This window comes from Pyricularia oryzae, chromosome 2 (assembly GCF_000002495.2).
Source record: "Pyricularia oryzae 70-15 chromosome 2, whole genome shotgun sequence".
Lineage (NCBI taxonomy): Eukaryota > Fungi > Ascomycota > Sordariomycetes > Magnaporthales > Pyriculariaceae > Pyricularia > Pyricularia oryzae.
The window spans coordinates 1790922-1806553 of record NC_017850.1 but is presented as its reverse complement, the minus strand read 5'-3'; the positions used below and the strand labels follow the sequence as shown (position 1 = coordinate 1806553).

The following is a 15632-nucleotide window of genomic DNA, read 5'->3' as shown; positions in this document are numbered from 1 at the left end:
CTTCATGAACATCCCGGTGGCCATATTTCTCAGCATTGTCAGCCAACGTCATGTCCAGTTGCACCACGAGTCGTCGTGGATAATTTCTCGCGGGCTTGGAAAGTGGGGCTTGAGTCATGTTATTGGTTGAGACATGCAGGCTCGAGGTTCGGATGTACAGTGAAGCGAGGGCGAAAAGTGGTGTGTTTTCATTCTGTATTATCCCATGCCAAGCCACGGCCGCGATAAATTTTACAGTGCCCTCTTCTGCAGCCAGTACCTAATTGCTGTCAGGGCAGGTGCAGATTCTGACTTGCTGTACATGCCCAATACAGCAAGGCTACCAGGTTAGCCCACCAACCGCGCGTAATGGTGCGTTGGAGTTTTTCCTCACATGTTGTCCGATGACGCTGATTGGGTTGATGACCTGGATCAGGCGAGCCGATTGGCCAACCGGATAATTAGCGCCCTCGTTTCTGGAAATATCAATCCAACAGTGACGTTGTCTAAACGAACAAAAAAATAGGAGAGGAAAGATGTAATTAAGGGGGAAGACGAAGAAAAGAGAGGAAGTATAAAAAAAAAAACATTCAAGCGCAACTAAGCTTTTTTCGATCATGTGGTGGAAGCATGTAATTACCACATCATTTGTTTTGTTGGCGCTTTCTTTGGAACATATACTGTTTCGGTTCTTCTGTCTTGTTTATTCATCTGCCAATCTGCTTCGATCTTGATAGCCCAATCAATCATACATTGTGATCCCAGGACGCAGTATTATCAATTGCCCACTGCCTGATATCCTCAAAGTTCCTACACGTGTGCAACGTGCTGAAGTCGGGCCAATAGTCGTCGTCGGCGTAGCCGTACTCGGGATACAGTCGGAAGGTGAACATGCCAATGTCACTCTGGCACATGAGATTCATCCGCAGTGTCTCGATGCAGTGGTCGACATGCCCTGTGAGGTCCTCCGGGCTCTCAGCCTCGCCCACATCACCCTTGAGGTCCTTGTAGTAGTCCTTGTAGATCGCCTGACGGATCAAGTTGAGGCAGTGAAGCTGGTGAAATACCTCTACGGCCGCACGATAGCCTTCCTTGCCGGTCTTGGGGTGCTTGAGCTTGAGTGAGTCCAGCGGGAGCCCCAGGCGTTTAACTTCCTCTTCGGTCATCCACGTGTCACCCACTAATCACTTGTGTCAGTCTTGATCCGAAACCGTACGAGAGAGCATCCCATTTTGTCGGAGCATGGTGTACATGCGCTGCTTCTGGGACTTTATGGAGATTTTATGGGACTGGGTACTTACTGTCCAGGGTGATGCGCTCCCAGGCCTTGTCTACCTCTTCCCCAAATCCAACATATGGCCCTTCCACAATGGGCGTGAGGTTGTATCGGACTGTTTCGTACTTGACGATTGGGGCAACCGGTGCTGCGATTTGTCAGTCAAGTCCATCCGGGTGTCTTGTCAATTATACCCATGAAGATGGGAACCTACAATATGACGAGTAGTTTTCGGTGACTGTGCGGTCTGTAAGTTGCGGCCCTCTCCTGCATAATGATAATGTGAAGAGGGTGAGTGATGTTGAGAGCAAGACGGCATGTCCGATCCAAGCCCAGTGAGCCCTGGCCTTCTCCAAAAGCCCGGCGACAGATCCCCTCTCGCGCCTGAAAGTCAGCATAGACTTCTCTGCATCTACGCTGCTTCGTTCCTCATCCGAGGGCACGGAATGGTAGACCTTGGACATTGTTGCAATGGTCTTGTATGGAATATGAAGATGTCCGGCAGCAGTGGTCAAGAGGCAATTAGAAAATGATAACAGCAAGACACCAGAAGACGAGTTTGTATAGAATAGAAAAGGCGCTCCGGGCGCTGGCTGTGTAACAAGACGAGACAGTAAAGAGAAGTAAAACCAAGAAAATCCAAGAAGATTAGGTGGAAAAACACACAAACACACAATGCAGACAAAGAAAGAAGCCTTCAAGTTGGAAGGAAATGTAAGAGGAAGAGAAGCAGACTGCGGGTCGGCAGCAATGGACGGGTCTAAGCGCTACTATGGCGGGTATAACAGCGGAAATATCCTGGAGTTCGAAATTCGAATAGGAGGGATGAGAGACCGTTGTACCGGTAGGAGGTGGGCGGGGATGCGAAGCGAAGAGCAGCTGCAGCTTGCCAGGGTTCTAGACTCGCGCACTAGCGTCCCTCCTCACGCTGGCACACTGACACAGGCACTGACACAGGCACTACACTGCCAGCTGCCATTGCTAGCCCTGGTTTGTTGTAATTTATTTGCAGAGTCTACACTGCAAAATAGACCAAGTTTGGATCCTCGGTGCCATCATGCGCTTAATGCGCATCAAACAGTGTCTGCAGATCACGAGTGACGTGACAAGACAAGCCGCAGCCTCGAGAGCGATCAAGATCAATATGCTAGGAGGAGGGAAAGAGGACGCGAGTTGGCGAGCTCCTCTCGTCTCGGTACCACGATGTCGTTCATTGAAGGTACAGTACTGTACCTATAAAACGGATATCCATGGCAAGGATCGAGGGGGTCGGGCGGTGATCTTGTGACAAACAGGCCCGCGTTTCGTGCCAAGACAATGAAGACATAGCCTTCTCTCATTTAGGCAAGCTTTGCATCTAAAAGTATTAGTCAGGACAGGAATTACCCATGTATGATTGATTTTCTATCCTTACGTATGCTCGCCCTATCTTGAAGTGCGATCAAGTGCCGATTCAACAAGCCCAAGATAGAACGTGGTATACGCCCATCAATACGAGGTCGTCCTTTTTTTTTTTTTTTTTTCCTATAACAAAAACACCTGTTAATGTTATCTGCTTTGTACCTAGAATATCTCATCCGAAGAATCCAAAATTGTAACCCGCATTGGCTCATGTGGGGGCCAAGATGAGACGAAGGTGCGAAATTTTTTTAAGGGGCTGCCCCCCAAAAGGAGTTCTGATACCCACTAGCGTTATGTGAATGTGTTAGAGTGACGAAGGCGCCCCAGTTGAGATGGCGAGGTTCAGACTAAACGTCTACTTCGTACATGTAGGTACGGATATTTAGCCTCCGTGTCTATCTGGGTAACTAGGTCGGCAAAAGTGGACAAGTACGAAGTAAGGCTGGTAGAGGTAGGTCTGCACGATATCTAGCATGGCTTGTCTTTGAAAGCAACACCGTAGTGAACTGAGTCTCGTGATCGGAGATTCAATAATGTTCGTCCAACATGAAGGGTTTTTTCTGGCCTGGTCCCGTATATTCATTTGTAAGCGAGATTACTATACATACGTGAGGGGCGAGAAAGACAAAAGAACCATAACAGAAGCATGTTATTGTTCTTTTAGGTGGTACAATCGGGCCCAGCGGAATGGGGCTGCAAGTAGGTTTGAGGCTGGCGCGCATCAGGGCACCAGGGGCACTTTTTGTGGGCTCTAAGAGGCAAGCATTCGCCAAGCATCGATCTACGAATATGATTTTCGGAATGCGCATCCATCACCAAGGTTGTGGGAAGAAATCGCTGCGACTGGGCCCGCTGTCAATTTAATCTTTTTGTTTTTGTTTTTGTCTGAGCAACCGCCATGGGGGCCTAGGTGAGCCGCGAGGGATAATACTGTACTACGTACAGTGAGACACGGCGCTTGTATACATTTTGGTTGGGGTTGCCCCACCCGTTGTGGCGAGAAGGCAAGAATAGTCGTCCCTGGTTGCCATACCCTCGCAAGCCTCGCCATCAAAATCCCCCTGGATCCTCTGACTCTGGTACCTTATATGCTACCGACCAATAAAACGATATACATAGTACAGTATATGTTCCACTACTGGCAAGGATCCCTACTGGGGTGTCGCGCCTAGACTATGGGGTTCCTGCTGGTTTCAGTCTTGGCATTGTGGTGGAACCCGTAGGTGATTGGCAGCACGTCTTTATATCCACTTTTAGTAGCACGCGATCCATGCACTTTTGTTCCGTAGCTTTTATTGACACCTCGCGAACCCGCATATGTCCGAGGAACGACTGGAGCCCTAGACGAGATACAATACAAACGTACCACGACAAAGCAAGACAGCTACACCGTTCTACCATTACAACTTCTATCGATGGTGGTGTGGATATGTCTCATGTGCAACTATCGTTTCAGTCGCAAGCGTCCCCCCCCCCTCGTCATTCATCTGGGAATCTTCTTTTGCTGACAATCTATCACTCCGATAGAAACATGTACAGCGAGTAATGCAAACTTCGCAGCAAGTCAACGTATTCCCATAATATCATGTCTTCTTTTTGCAGCCCAGTCCCTCTCCGCATCTGCCAGTTGCAGCCTAATCATCCCAGGGAAGCCGGACCTAACTAGTGTCGTACTCCGTGGTGTTATCCATCCACGGCGCTTCCTTTTGGGCTTCTTGAGGCTACAATAGGTAGTAGCATCTTCACTTGGGGTGTGGCCAACTGTAACAGGCCGGAGTTGCAGGTCAAATGCAGTTTCACACATCCACCCTTTTGCTGACGGCGCTATTGCAGGCTGTCAAGTGAGCCAAGTGATCATTACCCTGCCGGCGTGCTCCCTGAATGCTTCCTCCATTGTCTCTCTGACCCCTGCCAGTTATCCCATCGTTTAGCAAGGAGATATCAGTGGAACCCAAATAAGCAGCTGCTCGTTGTCCAGCTGACGCGAACCCTGTACCCTCGCCGGACATCCACCCCACGATCCATACCTGGCTTATTCTAGCGTTCTTGTAATCAGTAGTGCAGCCGGGATGTTTCCACCGTCTCTGTCCCCACCAACCCCCTTTTTCACGTCCAAGTCCTGTGGCAGGGCACGAAACCAGATGCAGACGTCAAAGATCTTCGTCTGAGACCGTTAACGAGGACTCAACCTGGAAGAGGTATCTTGTGGACGCGGGTCTGCCGTCGGTAGGGGAGGCCTACCAGCCCAATGCAGGTACCTCCGCGGAGCCAAGACTATTATAAAGGACTCGAACTTGCTCAGTCCCATCACAAACCTTCTCTATTCTCCTCATTCTATTCTTCAGCAGGCTTCGAGGGTGTTTCTCTTTCCCTTCTTTGTTTCACTTTACTTTCGTTCATTCATTTTTATTATTATTATTCACTTCATAAGCAGCTGCCGGACAGCATTTTACAGCCAAGATGCATACTCCATCGTTCGTGAAGCTTTTGCTTACTGGCCTGGCCGCCACTTCTGCCGTCAACGGTTTCGACCTTGGCAGGCCCACTAGCCTCGCTACTCGCCATGTTGTACGTTCACATCCTGATGGTCCCATCGCGGTCCCTCCCACTTGCCTATATACAGCATCATACTAACATTTCTTGACACAGGGTGCCCTAGTTGCTCTTGCTGGATCAGCATTAGCACTCCCAGCCGTGGAGCGCCGCGCTGAGGTAAGACGAACTGTTTCCCCTTTAGTTGGGTTTGAGCTGGGCTAACCGATTGTAGATCGAGACACCAAGGATCGCGGCTCGTGAGCCCCACCACGCCGGCAAAGGCACTGGCAAAAAGAAGGGCGGCAAGAAGAACGGTGGTAAGAAGAACGGCAGACGTGACCTTGAGGAGGCCGATACCGAGGCCGACGAGGAGCACGATCTTGAGACCCGCGCCCCCCACCATGCCGGCAAAGGCACTGGTAAAAAGAAGGGCGGCAAGAAGAACGGTGGTAAGAAGAACGGCAGACGTGACCTTGAGGAGGCCGATACCGAGGCCGACGAGGAGCACGATCTCGAGACCCGCTCACCCCACCATGCCGGTAAGGGTACCGGCAAGAAGAAGGGCGGCAAGAAGAACGGTGGCAAGAAGAACGGCAGGCGTGATCTTGACGAGGTCGATGCCGATGAAGAGGAGCACGATCTCGAAACCCGTTCACCCCACCATGCCGGCAAAGGCACTGGTAAAAAGAAGGGCGGCAAGAAGAACGGTGGTAAGAAGAACGGCAGACGTGACCTTGAGGAGGCCGATACCGAGGCCGACGAGGAGCACGATCTCGAGACCCGCTCACCCCACCATGCCGGTAAGGGTACCGGCAAGAAGAAGGGCGGCAAGAAGAACGGTGGCAAGAAGAACGGCAGGCGTGATCTTGACGAGGTCGATGCCGATGAAGAGGAGCACGATCTCGAAACCCGTTCACCCCACCATGCCGGCAAAGGCACCGGCAAGAAGAAGGGCGGCAAAAAGAACGGCGGCAAGAAGAACGGCAGACGTGATCTTGACGAGGTTGATGCCGATGAAGAGGAGCACGATCTCGAAACCCGCTCACCTCATCATGCCGGCAAAGGCACCGGCAAGAAGAAGGGCGGCAAGAAGAACGGCGGTAAGAAGAACGGCAGACGTGATCTTGACGAGGTTGATGCCGACGAAGAGGAGCACGATCTCGAGACCCGCTCACCCCACCATGCCGGTAAGGGTACCGGCAAGAAGAAGGGCGGCAAGAAGAACGGTGGCAAGAAGAACGGCAGGCGTGATATGGAGTCCATTGCTGCTTGAATCTTGAAAGTTCCGAACACTTGATACCCTGAGATTTGGCACGCCTGCAAGCTAGGTAGCCGGGAGCGGAGCACCCAAGAGCAGGTGCACAGAGTTGGAGCGCCATTCACATTGGATACATCGCCGTTGCAATGGGACCTGAGATTCTTGTGTATCTTTGATTTTCGAGGTCGGGCGCCTCCATTTGGAGTGCCAGTCGAACGCAAAATGCATTTGCTGTTATTTTAACTTTACTTCTATATAATAGAACCACCCTTTTTGTCTTCTGCATTGTGATGCCCTGCCCTTGTGAAGTAAACAGTGGTTGTTGAAATTTGACAGGTGGGTCCTCTGTTTATGCCCCCCCCCCCCCCTTTTTTTTTCGTCTTGTCATGGGTACCTGTCTGACCAGGAGCCTGCTCCTCTTCGGGGGAGTACTATAGGTTGTTCCCGAAGTGATGATTCGTAGGAATCGGCTTGATTACAAAAGAATTGCTTCTCGTATTAATTCGTTAAATATGGTGGTTTCCCATCTGATTATCACATCGGCGTGCCGCTTCTCAAAGGGTTTCGAGAAGCCCACCCTTTGTGCCTGCTGCTTTTGGCAAGTAGACTGCCACTGGCTGCCCCGACTCGCCGCGGTCTTGGCAATCGAGGTCATTTGTTTATATAGGTACCTTGTTGTTGCTTGTTTATAAGCGTATATGGTAGGTATGCTTGCGTGTACGACGGTTTGATTGGAGGAGTGACGTCGTGGGATTTGCGTTCAGAGCTTAAGTGTCATCGCACCTGTCGACTCGAACGCCACTAGGAGATATTATTTAGCGTTACTCGGGCACTGCGTACGTGTTATGGTTTCGAAGACTTGACTCGCAGTCTGGCGCTCACGACAAATCCGACACTCTATTTGTCTTTTTTTATGTTCTTTGTTCATTTATGAATACCAAGGAGTTCACCCTTGTTTCCATTTCCTTCCCTGAACACTTGATCTACTCGAGATCAAAACACATCAACCATAACCTGACGCGTGTGCCTCTTGTGACAGGCCAAAGATCGTGTTACAGTCGCAGGTAGTTCGTAGGTAGGTAGGTAGATGTGTAGAATATGTATGAATCGTGAAATATCGCCCGAAATTCGAGCCTCATGCAGTACGAATACAGCTTACCAAACAACTTGTCAATCATTTTGCATCAACGAAATCCATGGTTTGTCATCATCACACTTGGGCTGCAATGTTCGGCTTTTCGCAAAAGGTTCCAATAGCAGCATTTGCGAATGAAATTTACCAACATGCCAAGCCAGTTTGTGTTTCTCATGTATATAATGTGGCGTGTTGTAACTCTATTGCGTATGTTACGGGCACACCCACCATCTGAATTTTGTTTTAAAAAAAGTCAAGTTGCTTGACGGCGGAATGTTGTTTCGAGGCCAGACTTGTAATCATTAGCGTCTCCCGGGCTGTGGGTTCGAAAACAAGCCGATGATTAAAGCAGAACAACGCCCTAAATATGGCATCTGCGTACGCGGGGTTTACATTTTCTGGGGAAGCGAGTTGAGGTGGTTATCAAAGCGCCCCCAAAACCATTCTGTCCTCAGGTTTGCTCAATTTACATTTTGCATTTGCTTGACATTGCACGTGGTTACGTAGTTGGATGATATTGACTCGATTAATAGCTTAATTGATACCGTCCAAACCTTAATACACCTCCTCACGAAGTCCTATATATTGATAGGAACCTAGGTTAGCAATGGTTAACGTTACTTTGGCTAACCTGCCTGTGAGATATTGACTCTAGTTGATGTGTATTTTGCATGGCCGAGAAAATACAAGTCCAAAGGGCATGACAACCCCTAGGCTCGGTCTATTGCAGTATCCTACCCCAAACTACTTTTTGGGTTGGGTTGGTTTTTTTTTTTTGGTTTTTTTTTTTTTTTTTGCTCTGTTATTCTTTTGGATAACATATCCCGAATTCGTGTCAGTGCCAGCCATCATCTGTCCTCTATGGCATTCAGGAGGCAGGGTTTTTGCTGTGCGAGTGAACCACCGATGGAAGGACCAGATCTCTCGCCGGTGCCACATGATAGTGGAGGTGATGATACACGCGACAGTGGTCGTGGGCACGTATGTGGGAGGACAGAAAGGGCTGTACCAAGAAACCGCCACAGCGGAAAGTCGCCTTGTCTATGGCTATGAACAATAATACATCATTGTGTTTGGCTGCAGCTGACGAAGATGACAGGTGGCCCATGTTGAATATCTAGACGCTAATGCAATCGGAGAGTGTTTAGATGAGATGGAAATGTAGTTGCTCATATGTAGGTACCTACTCTACGTTGCACACTACTGTGCCCAACGCAAGGTATTGGAATAGTTCTAGATAGTAGGAACATTGGACATTTAAGCTCGCGGCTGGCTCCACTTGTCGACGCGATTGATGTGTGTACTTTGCATGTACAGTAATTAGTACCGTACAATATGTACTATGGCCGACTGAGGAACAAACACCCGCGTCCTGCACGCAGCCTTAGGGCGTGATCTTCTCGTTAATAAAGTTCTCTCTTCCCAATTAGGCGGTACTTTACCCATGTAAAAAAATGGGAGAAGGGCTTGGAAGTAGCTTTTTCGACCGAACAACAACAACAGCCACCTTTAGCCTTTTACCACTGCAAATACAACCCCTCTTTCCTATTTGGATTACCACAAAAATACGTAACTCAAGTTACGTATTTTTGTGGTAATCCAAATAGGAAATTTACGCGCTATATAACGGTTTCTGCTGATCTTCGAAAAAGATACATGATGCGAACCCGGCCTGTGGCCTTTAGGTTTTATTAGCGCCGGATTTACAGCGTAAAGGAGGGTGAGACCCATTTCCTGCTCCTTTTGGCAAAATTAACAAGAAAAATTCGTTGTTATGGACGAGAAGATCACACCCTTAGCGCGGTTCTCCCCCAAGTGGTGATTCAATTTCGGAGAATGGTGGACCGCTTACCTCACCCACCACACACCTTAACAAGTTCAATTTAAGCCCCACGGCTACCAAATGTAGACTAGCACGGACCACCAAAGGCTTCGCAGCCCACCTAAACCGCATGCACCACACCTCTGCAGAGAACCCGCGAATATCTTGGCATCACAGAGTGTGGGCCATGCCCCCTAAGGTACTGCCAATACCGGTAAAGTGCAGTTGCTTTGCACTACCCTGCCTGCCTACAGTAGGTACCTAGGTACGGTGCCACTTACTTTCGTCGTACAGCACCTCCTACCACCTAGTTACGGATACATACCATACCGTACAGATTACCTGTGCCTACCGGCCAGGGTGCCGCCGCCAAGGAGTGGGGACGGGAGGATGAGAACCAGTCCTGTCCGTGCACTGACATTTTCTTGGCGCGCAGCGGCGTTTGCCTGACCTGACCGCAGCTGCTATGGGATGTGTTCTAATTTTTCGCCCATCCGTCCTGACTTTCGTGGCCCTTGTTCCATGATACAGCCCGTAACTTCTCTCGACTTCCATCTCGTGGCGCCTCTCCACGGTTTGGCAGTCGCCCCCTGAACATCCATCAATCCCATCATCGCAGCCAACCAAATTAGCATCATCGCAAAGCGCGTCAATTTCCGCTTTCCACTCTCGACCTGACCTTCCGAGCAGGCCTGGAGTCCCGCATTTTTTTTTATTATCATTCTTTTCGCTTCTGCGAATTCGCGACCTCGACAATCCCGAGGACGTCCATTACGCGCCAGAGATAGATCAGACACGTACCCGATCGACAATCGCACTCGGCGAGAAAAGCACCGAAACCATCGCGACAGCTGCTTTTCTTCATCGCGTCACCGCGTTTCAATCCCCTGGGCCATTTCAGAAATTCAATCGCCATTCCTGGCTATCCGTATACGTCGCGTCACGTCGCACCGCGCGAACAGAATAGTCGCTCGCTTGCACAATGTCGATGCATCCGGGTTACCGGGGCGGCGCTGCGCCTCCGCAGCCGAACGGCCCCTCCCGGCTGAATGAGCTGTTGGAAGGCATCAGGGCCGAGTTCGAGGCTTCTGCGCGCGCCGCCGAGAATTACGAGCACCAAAGTACGTAATGCCACCATCTCTGCAATTCGGCCTCAACAATCCCGCCCGCAATGGTTGTGTGCCAAAGCTAACCTTCTTGTTCAATTTCCACCCACAGTCAATACTCAGATCAATGAGATGCACATGGTCCGAGAAAAGGTGTACCAGATGGAGCAGACACACGTGCAATTGAAGGCCAAGTAAGTAGTTCAGCCGCGAAAAGGGCCCAAGCATCCACCTGCACACCGCCGGAGCCCTCACGGCTACAAGCCACCATCTAGTATTCATCTAACACGGTTGCTCTCACAGATACGAGGAAGAGCTCGCTCATCTCCGTCGCCAGCTGGAGGGACGAGGAGGTGGCATGCCACAGGGAGGCATTGGAGGTCCCTCACAACACGCAGGCCCCGCACAGCCCCCTAACATCGGCGTTGGCAACAACGTTTTTGGTGCCATAATGTCGGGGCAGACTGGTCAACCTTTGGCCCCGCCTCCTCCGCCTCCGCAGGAGCAACAGCCGCCACAGCACCAGATGGCGCAACCTCCGCCCGGTCTCTCCGGGCCTCCGCCCCCGCCCCCGCCCCCATCTCAGCAGCCGCCATTCCAACAGTATCCCCAGCCGCCCGGTCCGGGAAACTTCCCTTCACAGCCCCCTCAGAGCACCGCCTCTCCAGGCCCTGGTAAGCGTGGGGCTATAGGTAGGCCTCCTGCGGGCGGCCCGGCGACTCCCCAGATCAACAACCCGATGCCATATCCAGGCCCGGGTCAGTCTCCGCAAGTTCCCAACCACCCAACCCCTGACCACCCCCGAGGACTTGCACAACACCAGCCGCCTCAGCCGCCGCCTGGTAACGCTCTCGGAGACCTTGATATCGAACGCATTCCGTCGCACTTCAAGAAGAGCCGAGACGATTGGTGGGCCATCTTCAACCAGGCCGTGCCTCGCGTGCTGGACGTTGATCTGGTACACACCCTTCAGCATGAGAGTGTGGTCTGCTGTGTGCGCTTCAGCGCGGACGGCAAGTATGTGGCGACCGGTTGCAACCGGTCTGCACAGATTTTTGATGTCAACACAGGTGAAAAGGTCTGCGTTTTGCAAGACGATAATGCAGACACTACTGGTGATCTCTACATCAGGAGTGTTTGCTTCAGCCCCGACGGCAAATACCTGGCCACGGGTGCCGAGGATAAGCAGATCAGGGTAAGTGAAACCTGGAAGCGCACGCTTTTGACTGGGCTCTAGCTGACTTTACTGGAATACCAAAAGGTTTGGGACATCACCACCAGGACCATCAGGATTCAGTTTGCAGGACACGAGCAGGATATTTACTCCCTAGACTTTGCGCGCGACGGCCGTACAATTGCTTCCGGAAGTGGAGACCGCACCGTCAGGCTTTGGGATATTGAGAACGGCACAGCCCTCACAGTGTTTACCATTGAGGATGGTGTGACCACAGTAGCCATATCCCCAGACACCAAATATGTTGCTGCTGGCTCCTTGGACAAGAGCGTTCGCGTCTGGGATCTCACTCAGGGCTGTCCTGTGGAGCGCCTTGAGGGACCTGATGGCCACAAGGACAGCGTATACAGCGTGGCGTTCTCTCCTAACGGCAGGGACCTTGTCACCGGAAGTCTGGACAAGACCATCAAGCTCTGGGAGCTCGCCACACCTCGCGGCAACATGCAGAACCAAGGATCTAAAGGCGGCCGCTGCGTCAAGACCTTCGAGGGTCACAGGGTATGTTATTTCTCCAACTCCAACCCCTAGTACTTATTTCTAACACTCCTTTCTTCCGCAGGACTTTGTTCTCAGTGTCGCCTTGACCCCTGACAACCAGTGGGTCATGTCGGGATCCAAGGATCGCGGCGTTCAGTTCTGGGATCCTCGCACAGGATCAACGCAGCTCATGCTGCAAGGCCACAAGAACTCGGTCATCTCGGTCGCACCCAGCCCAACTGGTGGCTTCTTCGCCACCGGTTCCGGCGATATGCGCGCTCGTATCTGGTCTTACACCCGCATGGACAACCGTATGGCGTAGGATGCATCGCGTGTTGGATCGTCATCCCTACGCTCCCTAAACGTCGAGGATGAATACTCTTCTGATGACGGTTATGACCACGCCGCGCCAGAATATTGAGTAGAAGCGCGGATCTTGCTGCTGTTGATGGATCCTATGAAATAGGGGCGTACTCATGTTTTTGAGAGCGGGATGACCACGTGCCTGGGATGGAAGTTTGGGTAATTGGTTCGCGCCCCCACATAGCACCATCAACTTGGTCGCAACAGGTATAAGTTTGTTATAGTATTACTTTCAATTATGCTCAGGAAATGAGGAGTGGCGCAAGAGATGGTTTCTTTGGGTTTTTTCTTTCTTTTCAAAACTTCTCTTTTCGGCTTCAGAACGAGCGGAGGTTCTTGTCACGTCAGGTCGTCGACTTGGCGGGTATATAGCCCCGAGCGACTGCGGCGTGACTGAGGCGAAGAAGCAGAGTTGTATCTAGTACGTGTCCTTATTGTATTCCCAAAAAATTTAAGATCCAATGTCGGAGTTTGCAGATAACATATAACATAAGATTTTCCTGCTGTTCAAGGATGTTTCACGTCTTTTATGTACGAGCACAAACTTGTCAGACTGGCAAACAGGCACTGAAATGCTGCCAGGAACCCAAGACTTGTCTTGAGACTTGTGGCACCAGGCTGAACTGTACTTACTGTACACATGTCACCAGGCTGAACTGTACTTACTGTACACATGTCACCACATCGATTTGTTCATGACAGGTTGGGAGGCGTTATCACTGGCCCTGATAGGCTCCTTTATAATACCTTTATGCTTTGATTTGACCTGGTTTACATTAACGAGCTGAACAAGTCATCAAACTCGTCACCCTTCTTTCTCTTCTTCTTTTTCTTTGGCTTTTCTGTTGGTTCCACGTCCAATTCTGTTCGTGCCGTCTTGCTCTTGCGCCTGGGTTTCTCTTCGTCCGCCGACCTCGATTTGGCTGACAGATCCCCAGCTGATGGCCCGCCCAAGTCTGACGTGACCGCAAATTCCTTTCTACGTTTACCACTTTCCTTTTTTGATGGCGGCTTGCGTCCGACGACGCTCTTCTCTACAGCGTCCATGTAATCGTCGACCGCTTTTGGCCTGGCCGAGTCCCGTTCCCGCGCGTCGAAACTGTCCCGCGTCACTGCCTCTCCGAGCTCGTCTGGGGATTTTGAAGCACCCGCCTGTAAGCGAGGAGACGGGTGATCTTGACTGCTTTGCTCTTGCCTGGGCACCGCGACACCCATGTCGATTTCTTTACCCTCTGCCGCTGCGGTCACTTCAGACTCTTGCTCTGCGCTGTCTAGTGGTAGCAGAAGGGACACGGCGCTGTGCACCTGAGCCAGCACGCCGAGGAGGAGGAGGCCCAGCGGAGCGAACTGATTATCCGCAGCCAGCTGGGTGATGGCGCTTTTTTTTTTTTTGTAAAGGGTCAGCTATGTTACATACACGCAATAAACGAGATATGGGGTCAAAGAAGATAGGTCCCCGGTAGCTGCATGCCCGAAATACGTACGTGTATGCCTTGGGGATGAGGTAGTCGTCCATCCATTTGGCCTTGGCCACGGCACCGGCCGTGATGTCCTCATCGCGCGGCTCGGTCCGTTGTCGCTTGCTCTGTTTCTTTTTGCTGCTTTGAGGCATCGAGCTACGCTTGGTCAATGCATCCAGGGCCAGCCGTAGCTCATCGCGGTAGAACTTGGCAGTGTGGCGGCGGAGCATATCGAAGCCGGCCCACCATTTCGACAGACGATGCTGGTTCTTGTGCTTGTAGTTGAACTTTTCGAGAATTTCCTGGGCTGGCACCAGCAGGGCTGCAGCTTCTGCCAGTTTGGACGTTGATGAGCTGGTTTCTGTGTCCATTTTGTTTTCTTTTCTTTTTTACTTTTGTTCGTCTTTCCCCTTCTACTTTCTTTTCGCTTTTACAGCCCAAGGCTCCCCAGATGAGGCCAAACCCAGCAAAATACAATAAAGTGGAACGATATTCCAAGTCCAGATGACAGCCAGCCGTGAGATACAACGTGCGACGTTACCCCCGGAGACCTTGGTCTGTCTCGGGGAGTAGTGCAATTTCTTGAATTGGCACAGGTGGTGTTGCGCGGTACATGTGCGGCTGTAACAAGGAGGTTTTGTCAGATCTGTAGTGCAAGTACGTGGCTGATAATATTGACAAATATTCGATGTGGGCGGTGTTACGATGCCAACGATCCCCTTTTTTTTATTTTTTTATTTTTTTTATTCCTTTTTTACTGATGTTGCTGGGTCTGGGTGGTACGAAAATGTTTGCTTGGGTGGGCCAGAAAATTTCGAATGGGTTGGATTTGATCATGCAACAGACAGCGAGAAGAAGAAAAAAAACATGAAAATTATAAAATGAAACCAGGGAAAATAACCAATGGGAAATGCACCAGACCAGATAGATCAGATGTGTCTATCCATTGACATTGCGATTACTGTAGCGGCATATCAGTATCAAGCAAGACCCGTCTAACAAGTGGATAGTGCAACGAGATCCTACCAACCTACGGTACAGACAGGACCATTTGCCGTCCTGCCGTCGTCTCCTGAATCTAATCAACCAGTCTCCAGCACCGAAAATTCGCGGGAACAGCCTCGACCGGACGGTGGGTTCTTGTGGGGCAGGCTACGGGGCATCTTCGGTGGTTGAACATTGAGACCCCTCCGGCTGCTACTCCCTTATGTACGAAGTACTACGCGCATGTCCTGTTGACTTTTTGTCGCGGCAGGCGACTTGAATCGCACATGCTCCTTCATACATGGGAAAATTCACCTTAGGTGTTGAGTCGGAAAATGCTTTGTATACATTGTGCCGCTCAACGGGAGCAATCACTCCGCCGATTTTCGCCCTATGTTCCTCTTCCAATGGCTAGCAAGGCTGGGTAGGTATGCACCGTAGTGAGGGAACATGTGGTCGGTGGGTTACAATATCGAACGCCTCTCATACCGTGCCAGTCGGACGAGTGACGTTGTTGATCGACCAGACCAGGGATCTCGTCAGCTGTCCCCGCAAGCCGCAAAGCGCGGTGGATCTAGCGAGCATGCCCAGCAAATTTTTAA

General features: G+C 50.9%; 5 protein-coding genes across 5 annotated transcripts; 2 read left to right on the top strand and 3 right to left on the bottom strand.

The window, feature by feature from the left end:
- Positions 1-574: 574 nt before the first annotated feature.
- Positions 575-1963, bottom strand: MGG_08831 (uncharacterized protein). The gene is made up of 3 exons (XM_003713802.1): positions 1470-1963; positions 1281-1403; positions 575-1159 (listed from the first exon to the last, which is right to left on the bottom strand). The coding sequence occupies exons 1-3, from the start codon at positions 1717-1719 to the stop codon at positions 726-728; spliced, it is 807 nt and encodes a 268-aa protein (XP_003713850.1). The 5' UTR covers positions 1720-1963; the 3' UTR covers positions 575-725.
- A 2992-nt stretch (positions 1964-4955) lies between these two features.
- MGG_08830 (uncharacterized protein) lies at positions 4956-6464 on the top strand (the record flags this gene model as incomplete). Its single annotated transcript, XM_003713801.1, has 3 exons — positions 4956-5224; positions 5306-5368; positions 5424-6464. Exons 1-3 carry the CDS (start codon positions 5117-5119, stop codon positions 6462-6464), a joined length of 1212 nt encoding a protein of 403 aa, XP_003713849.1. The 5' UTR covers positions 4956-5116.
- A 2546-nt stretch (positions 6465-9010) lies between these two features.
- MGG_15593 (uncharacterized protein) lies at positions 9011-9827 on the bottom strand (the record flags this gene model as incomplete). The annotated part of the gene is made up of 3 exons (XM_003713800.1): positions 9011-9020; positions 9201-9256; positions 9732-9827. 3 exons carry the CDS (start codon positions 9825-9827, stop codon positions 9011-9013), a joined length of 162 nt encoding a protein of 53 aa, XP_003713848.1.
- An 8-nt stretch (positions 9828-9835) lies between these two features.
- On the top strand, positions 9836-13089 carry MGG_08829 (transcriptional repressor rco-1). Its single transcript, XM_003713799.1, has 5 exons — positions 9836-10527; positions 10625-10706; positions 10816-11707; positions 11774-12244; positions 12306-13089. Exons 1-5 carry the CDS (start codon positions 10389-10391, stop codon positions 12543-12545), a joined length of 1824 nt encoding a protein of 607 aa, XP_003713847.1. The 5' UTR covers positions 9836-10388; the 3' UTR covers positions 12546-13089.
- Positions 13090-13260: 171 nt separating this feature from the next.
- On the bottom strand, positions 13261-15421 carry MGG_08828 (uncharacterized protein). The gene is made up of 2 exons (XM_003713798.1): positions 14071-15421; positions 13261-13964 (listed from the first exon to the last, which is right to left on the bottom strand). Exons 1-2 carry the CDS (start codon positions 14415-14417, stop codon positions 13358-13360), a joined length of 954 nt encoding a protein of 317 aa, XP_003713846.1. The 5' UTR covers positions 14418-15421; the 3' UTR covers positions 13261-13357.
- Positions 15422-15632: the final 211 nt, after the last annotated feature.

Coding starts and splice junctions, on each gene's coding strand:
- MGG_08831 (XM_003713802.1), bottom strand. CDS start 1,719: ATGTCCAAGGTCTACCATTCCGTGCCCTCGGATGAGGAACGAAGCAGC. Junction 1,404..1,469: donor CGAAAACTACTCGTCATATT/GTAGGTTCCCAT, acceptor GACAAATCGCAG/CACCGGTTGCCCCAATCGTC. Junction 1,160..1,280: donor GGAGCGCATCACCCTGGACA/GTAAGTACCCAG, acceptor ACAAGTGATTAG/TGGGTGACACGTGGATGACC.
- MGG_08829 (XM_003713799.1), top strand. CDS start 10,389: ATGTCGATGCATCCGGGTTACCGGGGCGGCGCTGCGCCTCCGCAGCCG. Junction 11,708..11,773: donor CCGAGGATAAGCAGATCAGG/GTAAGTGAAACC, acceptor GAATACCAAAAG/GTTTGGGACATCACCACCAG. Junction 12,245..12,305: donor AGACCTTCGAGGGTCACAGG/GTATGTTATTTC, acceptor TTTCTTCCGCAG/GACTTTGTTCTCAGTGTCGC.
- MGG_08828 (XM_003713798.1), bottom strand. CDS start 14,417: ATGGACACAGAAACCAGCTCATCAACGTCCAAACTGGCAGAAGCTGCA. Junction 13,965..14,070: donor CTCATCCCCAAGGCATACAC/GTACGTATTTCG, acceptor AAAAAAAAAAAG/CGCCATCACCCAGCTGGCTG.